Source organism: Gadus chalcogrammus, chromosome 22, assembly GCF_026213295.1.
Source record: "Gadus chalcogrammus isolate NIFS_2021 chromosome 22, NIFS_Gcha_1.0, whole genome shotgun sequence".
NCBI lineage: Eukaryota > Metazoa > Chordata > Actinopteri > Gadiformes > Gadidae > Gadus > Gadus chalcogrammus.
The window spans coordinates 13,951,487-13,962,616 of record NC_079433.1 but is presented as its reverse complement, the minus strand read 5'-3'; the positions used below and the strand labels follow the sequence as shown (position 1 = coordinate 13,962,616).

The following is an 11,130-nucleotide window of genomic DNA, read 5'->3' as shown; positions in this document are numbered from 1 at the left end:
GAGCTTAATTCAGCCATTTTATTTGTTGTGTCAGCGGTGTGTCTGTTCCTATGTAGGGTGTTATGAAAGCTTGCTGTCAGACTGCCTTCCTCCCCTTTAGACCACTGCATTCCTACAGTCTATGGCTGTTTACACGTGTAACCACACGCCAGTTCTGTTAATGACCCACCGCACAGCGTGAGTCCATTTGTTGTGGGAAGTCTTTTGTGAGTAATTGTCTTCCATAATTGCCGAAACGCTTTAGGATCCTGCATAAGGCCCTCTGCACCTCTGAACACAGAGCTTTAGATCTCCGGTGGCTCTCGTCTCGTAGCATCTTTGTTTGCGTAACATGCCTCAAAGTCCCCATAAAGTCCCCATAAAGTCCCCCCCACCCAGTGAGAGAAACTGTTCTTCATCGCTAACGGAGAGCAAACATTTAGCCGTGAACTCAACTCCACCGTACCACTCATCACATCACAACAACATCCTGCCAGCGGCCTTGGGCTGAGGAAGCCATCGAGGAGAACTGAATGGCGTTGTTTTTGTAAATTTGCCCAGTTTGACGTATGATGATTAGACGAGTTGAGGCACAAACAGTGAACACAGATTGTGTGGCTCCTTTTGTCAGCGGGCCGGGAGGAGAGATGAAGCCTTTAAACTTAACGTCTGCCCGCCTTCGAGGCGCCGGCTGATGAAGTAGGGTGTGCGTCTCTGAGTGTTACTGCGATGCACCGTCGGACCGTATCATTGAATCCATCATAGCGAACAGACGAGTGAAAAGAAATACGAGGTCAGATCCACTATTCTTCATTTGCAAAAGCATTTGTTGTAATAAAGATGATGATGATCGGGATGATACATATCTATTTCTCAAATGTGTAGCCGTAATTGGATGCGACGCGATCATTCACAGCCCGTTAATTCAGACGAAATAGTGCAGTGGAGAGCGACCATCCTTTACTTTGATAAAGGTGCAGGCTTAAACGAGGGAGGAATGGGAGAGTAAAGGGATGGGTAAGAGGGAGGGAGGGAGGGAGGGATGGGAGGGTAAAGGGATGGGTAAGAGGGAGGGAGGGAGGGAGGGATGGGTAAGAGGGAGGGAGGGAGGGAGGGATGGGAGGGTAAAGGGATGGGTAAGAGGGAGGGAGGGAGGGAGGGATGGGAGGGTAAAGGGATGGGTGAGAGGGAGGGAGGGATGGGAGGGTAAAGGGAAGGGTGGGAGGGAGGGAGGGAGGGAGGGATGGGAGGGTAAAGGGAAGGGTGGGAGGGTGGGAGGGAGGGAGGACGGGAGGCCGGGCGGGAGGGCAGCGGCGACTCACCCCAGCCCAGCAGGTAGTACCAGTGCAGGTGCTGCTCCTCAGCGAACACGGCCACCACGATGAGCGTGTGCAGGTAGATGCCCTCGCACAGCATCCAGAAGTAGTTGCAGCCCAGCATGTACATGTGGAAGAAGTGGAGCACCTTGCATCCAACCTGATGGGAGAGAGAGAGAGAGAGAGAGAGAGAGAGAGAGTCACGCTCAAGATCTGACGGTGTTCACAAAAACACACACTGGGGCGTTATGGAAGGACAGCTTAGTGGTTAGGGCGTGGGGATCCCCGCGGATAGGTTCCTCGGCTCTGGGGATGTTTGAAGATACCAGGTAACAAACTGTGTGTCAAAGAGGAAGTTTGGAATTGATGGCTGCTGCCTTTCCGATTATCTTGTCCCTCTATCCCCCTCACCGGCTCCTCTTACATGGATAAAGAGACTTGTCAGTCGTTCACCTCTAAACCTTTTATCCATATGCTGGAGGAACGCATCTCCCTCCCTCTATCGCTCTCTCTCTCGCTCTGGTTTTTCTCTCCCTTGAAAAGCTTGTTCGATGAAAACTGCTCCCAGGAGAATCTTAAGAGTTCTGATTTCTATCTCTGTTCTCAAGATTGTATTACTGTTGTACTATTTAGTCATTCAGCAGACGTTTTTATCTAAAGTGACTCCCAGTGAAAACATTTGAGAATGTTTAGAATTTTTTTTTTTCATTCGTCATTCAGGAGCAGGTAAAGGGTTTCGGCATCTTGCTATAGGTCGACTGCGGACATTAGGGTACAAATACCAGAACCTTTCTGCTGGGATTCATACACCCAAGCCTTGAGACTGCCCTGCCCCTCTTTGTTTTGAGATGTTAGATGTTGCTTGTTGTAATTCCACCCAATAGATTGCAGTACGTCAGCAATCTAAAAAATACCTGAAGTGTGTCTCCAGACGAAGCTGAACACTGATGTTTATTTTCCCTTGCCCACAGATTTGAGGGTTGTCAGGTATTTTACGCCCTTCACATGTATTCTCCAGCCCCCTCTGAGCAGACGTCGGTGGTTTCTGAATCCACACCAGCCTCCCTCTCTCAACGGTGAGAGAGGAATCTTGAGAGCTTGTTTTTCAGTGCAACAAAAGAAAAAAAACACCTTCCCTCTAAATCAACGACTCGAGACAACGGCTGCGTAAATCTTCCCCCACGCAACGTCGACTTCCCCTCAAAAGTTACCCGTCTCAAACTCAACCGCCCGTGCTCGTGTTTTCCTTCTCCCGTCTCGCTCGTTCATGCCCATCGCCATGGCGAGGGGAGATGCCGTTTCTATCTAGCAAGTCTCCCGCAGAACTTTCAGGTTCTACTCGCTGCGAGGCTCAACCCCACAACTCCTGCTGGAGAAGGAGGGAGAGGAGGAGGAGGAGAAGGAGGAGGCGGAGGTGGCGGAGGAGGAGGAATGGATTTCAAAGCAAACACTTTGACAGATGCTATGGAAAGAAATCAATGTAGAAAAAATAAGAAGGGAATCCATGCAGAAGAACGCATATATCATCATCCCAGCACTAGGCTGCTCTACCCCGCCTCCCATCTATTTGGACGGGGGTTCTGAATAAACACTCGGGCCAGGGATGAGCCTGGCATATTTTGGGATGGATGGGAGGACGAAATGAGGGGGGGGGGGTTGTATGAACAGCAGTTACCACAGTAGGGAAGAAGAAGAGGAGGAGGACGCAGCAGCTTCTGACTGAGCAGAGGGCTTTCTGGTGTCTCCAGGAGTAGTCTAGCCAAAGTCTCCAGTTGGGTGACAACAGATGGGGCTGCCATTGAACTAGCGGTCGCAATTTTAAAGCGTTCAATCTCATGTCGCTTTTCCTTGTTGTTTGGTGCAATTAGGTTGTGAGTCATTTTATAATGTTCTTTTGGGAGGGATTAGAAGGTCGGTCTACAAAGGGCCTGTTGAGATACTCTTTTGTAATAAAGTAAGCTGATAGAAGGACGGAACTGAGTGATAAACTAAACTGTCGGATCACATAAAAAAAGAAATATTATCTTCATGCTTTTCATGACCTGTAACAATTACGGAATGATTTTGTTTTTCTTAAAATTACACCTTAATAAAAGTTCACGACCCGGCAGCAAAGCCTATTTGGTCTCTCTCTGATTTATCATCTTCACCTCAGTGGACCTCTCGTTCCAATGAATTCTTGTCTGAATATGCAGTTTGGCTCCCCAGCTACCACTCAAGATCTCTGACAGGCTAACCCAGTGCTGCTGAAAAAAGCATTACAGCGATCTCTGTCTCTGGCTGATATGAACCCTGATAAACACAGCCCTATGGAGGTGCTATCTAACGTGGCCATGAGGCATTAGTCTAATCATAGATTTTTGTCTGACTTTGTGTCAGAGGCCAGAGGTATTTTATGATTTCCATTAAGGTTTATGGTATTCTTATTCATATCTACTGTTAAATCACTGCACGCCATTATATTATTTCCTGTTGTAAACGTAGATTACAAGAGAACTATAGGAAACATTTGTTTTCTAAGATAAAAATAATGGAAAGCTTAAAGGTATATATGACCCCAGGTTAATTGTTGACATTATCTATGTCCAGATGCATATCAGCCATGATTTTCATTCAACTTACCACCTTTTCCTGTGGAGAATTAGGTAGATAATGGCTCAGCCTGTGTTAAGGCAGTCGGATAATGAGGAATTCTGAGCGGAGAGGCACATTGCAATAGGTCGTGATAAGTGTAGGAGGGAAAACATTTTTCTGATCAAGCTGTGGATTTTGAATCGCTCTCGCCCACTGTTTGCGATGGACTGGCTCAGTGGGGAGTAAGAGAACGTCCATTCATTCAAATGGGAACTGAGCGCTTCATTTTGATTCAGATCTGAATACTTAGGCTGCGTTCCAATCAGTTAAAAACCATCCCCCGCTAAATATACCCTTGCGACTTCTTGAAATATTGCTCTGCACTCAGAACTCATGATATCACACTACCAGCCACTATCTCTAAAATTCTAACTGTGCACATCTATCTCTAGGGCGTGAGCGTGGATAGTGGAATCAGAACTTGTGGACTTGTTTGTTAGTGGCCACTATTTGAGAAAACGACATACCCAGGGCAGTTTGTGTGGGCTTACTTGTGTTGAACATACCAAGTAACAGCTGTGGGCGATGCTAGACACTCGTTATAACATTATGGATGTCCATGGCTCACCAACTGCCCAGTTTCACGAGAGGCGATGTGTTGAACAAACTTCATGTCTGATTTACTTCTGGAAAGTGTCAGCAATGAACATTTAGTCTTACCAAATCTGCCAAATCGTTTAATATAAAGATAAATCTATAAATTACAAAGAATAATAATACAGAACATCATTTATAATGTATACATATATATATATATAGATATAAACATACTGGATTTTGGCCCACTAAGTCAGGATTGTTGACCACGGCGATGAGGTAGATGAGGGTGATGGCAGAGTTCAGCACGTAGGACCAGAACAGGTTCTTGTGAAGGGTGATCCTCTGGCAGCTCAGGCTCCTGCAGTATAGAATATAATGAGGCACACAATAAAGCACACTTTAAAGAAGGTCTCCTCTCTCACAATAGGGCACACTTTAGAGAGGATCTCATCTCTCTCACAATAAAGCCCTCTTTAGAGAGGGTCTCATCTCTCTCACAATGAAGCAAACTTTAAAGAAGGTCTCCTCTCTCACACAATAAAGCAGAATTTAAGAAAGTTCTCCTATCTCTCGTCACTTGACAAAAGTAATTAAAAAAGTGATGGCTAAAGAAGCATATCAGATGAAAAGTTGTTGTCATTCCTGTCGGCTATTGTGCTATATTGTGGGCTATATTGTGAGATACTTTCCATCCTCACACCATTAATTATTCAAGATTTTACCAATTAGGTTAAAGTTATAACATCAGCAGGGGAATTTTCAGAAAAGTGTGCAATATTTATGATTTAAGAAATTCCTGCAAGGTTGCGGTAGAAAATACTCTCAAATAATGTCAATGTTTAAATTTGATCTAACATAATCCTTGGAAGCCATGGAAACAAAAGCAACATCGAGCAAACGGAGGTCAACAGTTTAGGTCAATTAATTCACATAAACTTGCCCAAAGACAATAACCACAAATACGTATCGTGAACAGACCCTGTCAATCCTTATTTTTGCTGAATAAATGTGCAAAATAAATCGAAAAATAACAAAAACAAAAAAATTAACATGGGGTTCACAGTGTCATAATGTAGTGTTTTGTTGGTTTATTTTATTTTCTCTCGTGTATTGATGATGAGTCGTAGAGAAGACAATCCACGATTGTTTACGAGAGTTAGCATCTGGATCGGAGGATAAAAAGGTCAGCATCTCACCTTCTATGAGATGAGAATAACAAACTGAGCTCATAAAAATGATTACTTCTTTACTGAGTGACATTTATATCTGAACACATTCTTATTGGGACGATTAGGAGCAGGAAATATTGTTTTGGTGCTTGAAGCTAAGGAGCTGAGAAAAAGTGGGCTTACACCAACATTACAATTTACAATTTATGAATTGAGCCAACACTTCACGACTTAAGTGAATTAAGATACACGTCATAAAGTAGGAGATATGGTGTTTTGCTGAAGGATGCCTACAGGAAAAATGCTGAGTACGCTCGGGATTGAACCCCCAACCTTCTGCCTGCCACTCCAAGCTACCTTGCTCACTAAACCATCTAAGCTCTGTTTTTAAACAGGAGGAGGAAGACAGCATGTTCAGCATGTTGCAACCTCTGGCTACCTCGGATGTACCCCGATAAACATCTCCCTGTAAGGAGGTCATCCTGCTCATCGCTCATCCTAACGGGGGATTAGTCATCTATTGCAGCCATCTTGGTTCTAAACATTGGCTAAGTGGGGGGAACACAATGTGTTCAGCTAGCGTTGAGAAAACCAAGATGGAACCAAGCTGGCCTCCTGAACTTTTTAATGCCAACTCACAAGCCAAGGAACACAACTCAGCCAAGCATTGTTACAAAGTGTATCAACTAAGGGTTATACTTTTTTCCTTACAAAGTTTCCTCAAACATAATAGGCCAAGGGCGAACTGGAAAACAAGTGAGTTTTTTTTTGGTGGAGAAATTCATGGAGATCAATTCGTCTCGAGAAACATAGAAACACCTACCTCTTCTAATACGACTGCGGTTACATCCAACCAGGCACCTACTTTCAGTATGCGTCATATAACACAAATGTTTCTATTAATTAGTTACGATATTTTGATTGTTTTTTCTAATTAAAAAGATAAATATGGAGATGAATAATGAGTCAAGCCTCACAGGTGTGCATGTTTCCAATAACAACACAATGGCCTTCGTTCTTTTACCCGGTACATCTGACAACACTCTGCAAGCTTACACATGCTTAATTTGCATGACGTCAACAATGCCCTGTAAACATTTTTCCTACAAAAGAATGTTAAAGACAAACTCAACAAATGTGTGATTAAGATGCTTTGGGATCTTGTTTGCTGAGGCTGCGTTTTAAGACCACTTCAAAAGACTAACCATGGTGGATCAAAACGATAATCAGATAAAGTGCAGTAATGATACTTCAATATGTATCAAAATTGTCATAAGTGAATTCCAACATCAAAGAGAGATTTCAGATGGATCGTGATGTGGCATAATTGGCTGTCAACGGTCCACGATAGAATCCATTACTTAAAAGTCTGCGGTTTAATTGCAGAGAATTAATATTAACATAACAACCGTTATTAGAGAAGCACGGTTGATTGTCCCTCTCTACTGAAAAACGGAATCCTTCAGCCTGGCCCTTTAAACTGCTTTTCTGTTTATTAGCGTATTTATTGATGGAGATATCGATTGACTCATTTATTAATTTACTGATTGATGTTGTCAAGTGTCTTCTAATCCAAGTTTAATATTTGTAATAGTACTTAGCATCATTAATATCATTATCATTAAGATCAACGAAGGTACACAGCGGTTGGGATATTACCTGAAGTAGAAGAAGATGGCGAGGGAGATGAGGAGCGAGGTGATGGACAGGGCGTGGCCCACGATGGCCATGTAGTACAGGATGAAGACCGACTGTGGAGGGACACCACCAACATCATCCCACCACACACCCAGTACACAACAAACTTTTGATTGAATCAATATACAAAGAAATCGGTTATAAATCAAAGAGTCAGGAGTGGGATGGACACAATATTTTTTAATTCACAATATATATTTTTTTTTTATTGTGAGTATATGCATTATTTATGGTAAGTCTACAAATGTAGCTTTGGAATTGTTGATCAGATAGAAAATATAATGATGCAACACAATTATGGCAACCTGAATAGACATTTATGTAATACAGACAAAGACGTATTAAACTATGAATGCATTATTGATTTTTTTCTAAGAACCAAATGGATAAAGCCATGCTTAATGTCTGTTAAATTCAGTAGATGGTTTTAAATTTCAGTAGGGCAAGAGGAGTGCAAATTTTGAATTTTAGGGATTTTTTCAAATTTGTAATTGTTTTCTGTACTGTGTACAAATGACATGTATTAAGCTTAAGTACAATATTTGATTGTCTCATTGACAAAGAATCAAGACTGTTAAAATAAAAACACCCATTGACCTTTTCTCCTCGAGTTTTTCAACTCGCTCAGATACAAATAAATCATATCCGCATGCTTAAACACAGATCCCTCAGAAGCAGGGATTAGGTTCAGAGTTAGGAATGTCTTGAATGTATTGGCCTCCTATCAAAACCACGGTCAATCTGTGCTTTTATGTTAAATCCAGATTTTGCAGAGTTTCTAAGGTCCCCACCAGCCTGAATAGGGATAGAGCGGCCCTGTTCTCGGCTGTGGCCGTATATATAATTGGCCAGGCCTTTTCCAGGCTCTCTGCATGCACACCGGGGGTGTCTACATGGCTCAGTCCACAGGCTCCTCTGCCAGCGTTTACTGAAACACACAGATATAGGGCATCGTTAATGAGGCACAGGTGCACCTCGTTTACTCAGTAACTGGCTCGACCAATCCTGGCTCTCCCCTAAATCATACCTCAACGCCTGAGCTCCCTGGGCCTGAAGGGCTTATCTGATCTGCCCGGGGCCCTGTGGTGGACCTACCTTCAGCTTCTCCTTGGTGTTGGCGTTGCACGCGGTGTAGTTAGACCAGGTCCTGTTGGTGTCCGGATGGCGAAACCACTGACCCTTCTCCCCGCAGTACTTGGTGGCCTTTTCTGGAAGACAATGAGGGTGGAAATTCGAAAAATCCTCGCTGGATTTTGTCCCAGTGGTGTTATTTCTGGGTGATTCATTTCTCACAAAGAGCAGGTTTAGAAACGAATTCCAGGCCCTTCTGTCATCTGTTCTCATGTTCGTCCCTGTCTTTATTAAATTTTTTGAGTACAAAGTGAATGAATAACGTAGATTGAGTAGTGAATAATACCAAATTGAAATAACACTACCATTACCTTTCAATTTTGATTTACTATAGAAACAAAGAATTTGATGAATTTCTATTCAATTCATTTCTATTTGATTTTGATACAGTTACAGTGATACATTGTACTCAAGAGGTCCCAAACTTTTTAGTGGCTCCTGTCCAATATTGACTCGAGTACAACAGGAGGATGGACGATGGAGACAGTCACCTGCTGAGCTGCAACCTGCCCTGAATGCCATTCTGTCTCACTCTCTCAGAATGTGTTCCAGAGCCAGCTCCCCGAACGCACGGCACAGCAGTAAGCCGTTATATCTATTATTTGTTATGGATTTTTTATTGTATAAGAACATAGGCTGGCTTTTGTGCAATGGACACGCAATCAACTCCAATCTCAACATAAGATGGATCGAGCAAAAGAGTTGACAGGACACAGTTTGAGTTCATAAAAATTGATTAGGGCCTCTTCTTCGATAGTCTGAATTTATTTTTCACTAAGTTGGGAGAACTAATTGCGTTACGTAAATCCATAAATATAACCCCCTACAATGTTTGTGGATATTAGATGGATCTCATGAAGCTTTATTCATTCTCATTCTCTCAAGACCTTTAAAAATCCCTGTAAAAATATTCATTGTCAATGACAACTAGGATCAACTAGGATCTCCCATGTTTGGAGATGTTTATTGGTACAATCCTTATTTAACAGTAACAAAGTAAACAGAGGTCAAATACTCCTCAAGATGTTTGTTGTGCTTTCCCAAACAACCGCATTATAGGTGTTTGATCCGTTTGTTGCTAAAGCCAAACACCTGTAAAACATCTGTCTCTGATGTTGGGAACGTTAAATCCCGGCCTGTCCCTCTCAAAGCCACACACGGCCAAGAACTAAAGGCATATTTTCCAGTGGAAGGTTTGGCCATGGGGAATTCCTCCCCGGGGATTGATGAAGGCCAACGGTCTAACACTAAATGAGCCGACTGGCGGCATGACCCCTTCAAAGGAACATCTCTATTATTACAGTAACATGTCTATTTATCTTCCATAATGGTGCCGCCATCCCTCAATGTGTCTTTTCTGAAAAAGCAAGCAAGTGTTGCCTTTCGAAATGAATAAATGCCTGGGAGATTTTGTATCATGCCTGATAGCTGGGATAGATGTTATTCCACATGCACCGTTGATTGATGAAGTAAAAAAAAATGAGATGCGTTTCCCACGGTTACAGCTGCTCCTGATATGAACGTTTTAAAAAGTTCAACAACTATTTTGCAGGATAGGATTGTTTTTTTGCTGCGTTGAGTCAATGTGGCCTGGGCGAGAGAAAAAAAAGGCTGGACGATCAATTTTCAAACAAAATGGATGACTGCGTATAATAGTTACATGGTGCAGGTTGAGCAAATGCACGGTCAGCACTGAGCAGAAGGAGGAGGAGGAGGTGGGTCACACTAACCGGTCGGGTCGAAGTCGATGAAGTAGCTCGGACAGAACTGGGCATTGTACGTCCCCGCTGGAGTATCGTCCCAGCAAAGCCAGCCATCCCAGTTACGGCTACAGAAGTGGCCTGAGGGAAAGGACGCCATGCCACAAATATAAAACGTTTCACTGTCTACTGGGACCATCTGCAGGGTTCCATTCACCCCTTTGGAGGGGTAACCATGCTGATTTATGAAGCACCCCACCCCTCCTCCCAGTACCAGTTTTGTTGTAAGCCGGGTCGCGGTTCATCTTCTCGAAGCATTTATACTGTCCGTCCAGGATCATCTTCCTGATGCGGCCCTCCTCCTCCGTGTCGGCCACCCGGCCCTCCCGGGGATCAGCGCTGGGCTCCACAGCCTCCAGCTCTGGCCTGGTGGTCTGACAGAGGTTACAGGAAGTCCATATATGAACACACACACACATAATTATAATTGTGATTCACTCCTAAAGGACCCCAGAAACACACATCCCCTAGCACATACTTTACCCTATATAGCCATACAACACCGCTCACAACCTTGCAATATCTCTGATTCTTTTTTTTGCATTATGCTCTTATTCGTTCTATTGCTGACCTAAATTTTTATTTAGCTTCCGTTAAAACAAGCCATTAAAACAAGTCAACAAACCCACACTGTTGCTTTGTTCAGCAGGACTCCAGAACTACAGGGAGTCCTCACGTTTTTCTGGTCATAAAAAACGTTTGCTGTGTTTGTATTGGTTGTGAGTAATGTCTGGGAGTCATTGGTGATATAACACTGCATTAAGCCTGTATATCATTCCCAGGTCATTACCTTAGCATCACAGAGCGTATAGTTGGTCCAAACCCTGTTGCTCTGCGGATCCCTGAACCACTGGCCGTTTTCGCCGCAGTCTTTCGTTGCCTTTTCTAAAATCAGAATTATAA

At 43.3% G+C, this 11,130-nt stretch overlaps 1 protein-coding gene across 3 annotated transcripts in view; it reads right to left on the bottom strand.

The window, feature by feature from the left end:
- The window catches only part of calcr (calcitonin receptor), a 64,751-nt gene that overhangs the window by 12,190 nt on the left and 41,431 nt on the right, over window positions 1-11,130 (bottom strand). For all 3 annotated transcript variants that reach the window (XM_056582997.1, XM_056582999.1, XM_056582998.1), the window contains 7 exons: window positions 11,018-11,112; window positions 10,442-10,601; window positions 10,198-10,308; window positions 8,432-8,544; window positions 7,298-7,389; window positions 4,701-4,827; window positions 1,302-1,455 (listed from right to left, as the gene is read on the bottom strand). In XM_056582997.1, coding sequence (XP_056438972.1) covers window positions 1,302-1,455; window positions 4,701-4,827; window positions 7,298-7,389; window positions 8,432-8,544; window positions 10,198-10,308; window positions 10,442-10,601; window positions 11,018-11,112 — 852 coding nt within the window. The remainder of the gene's footprint in view (window positions 1-1,301; window positions 1,456-4,700; window positions 4,828-7,297; window positions 7,390-8,431; window positions 8,545-10,197; window positions 10,309-10,441; window positions 10,602-11,017; window positions 11,113-11,130) is intronic.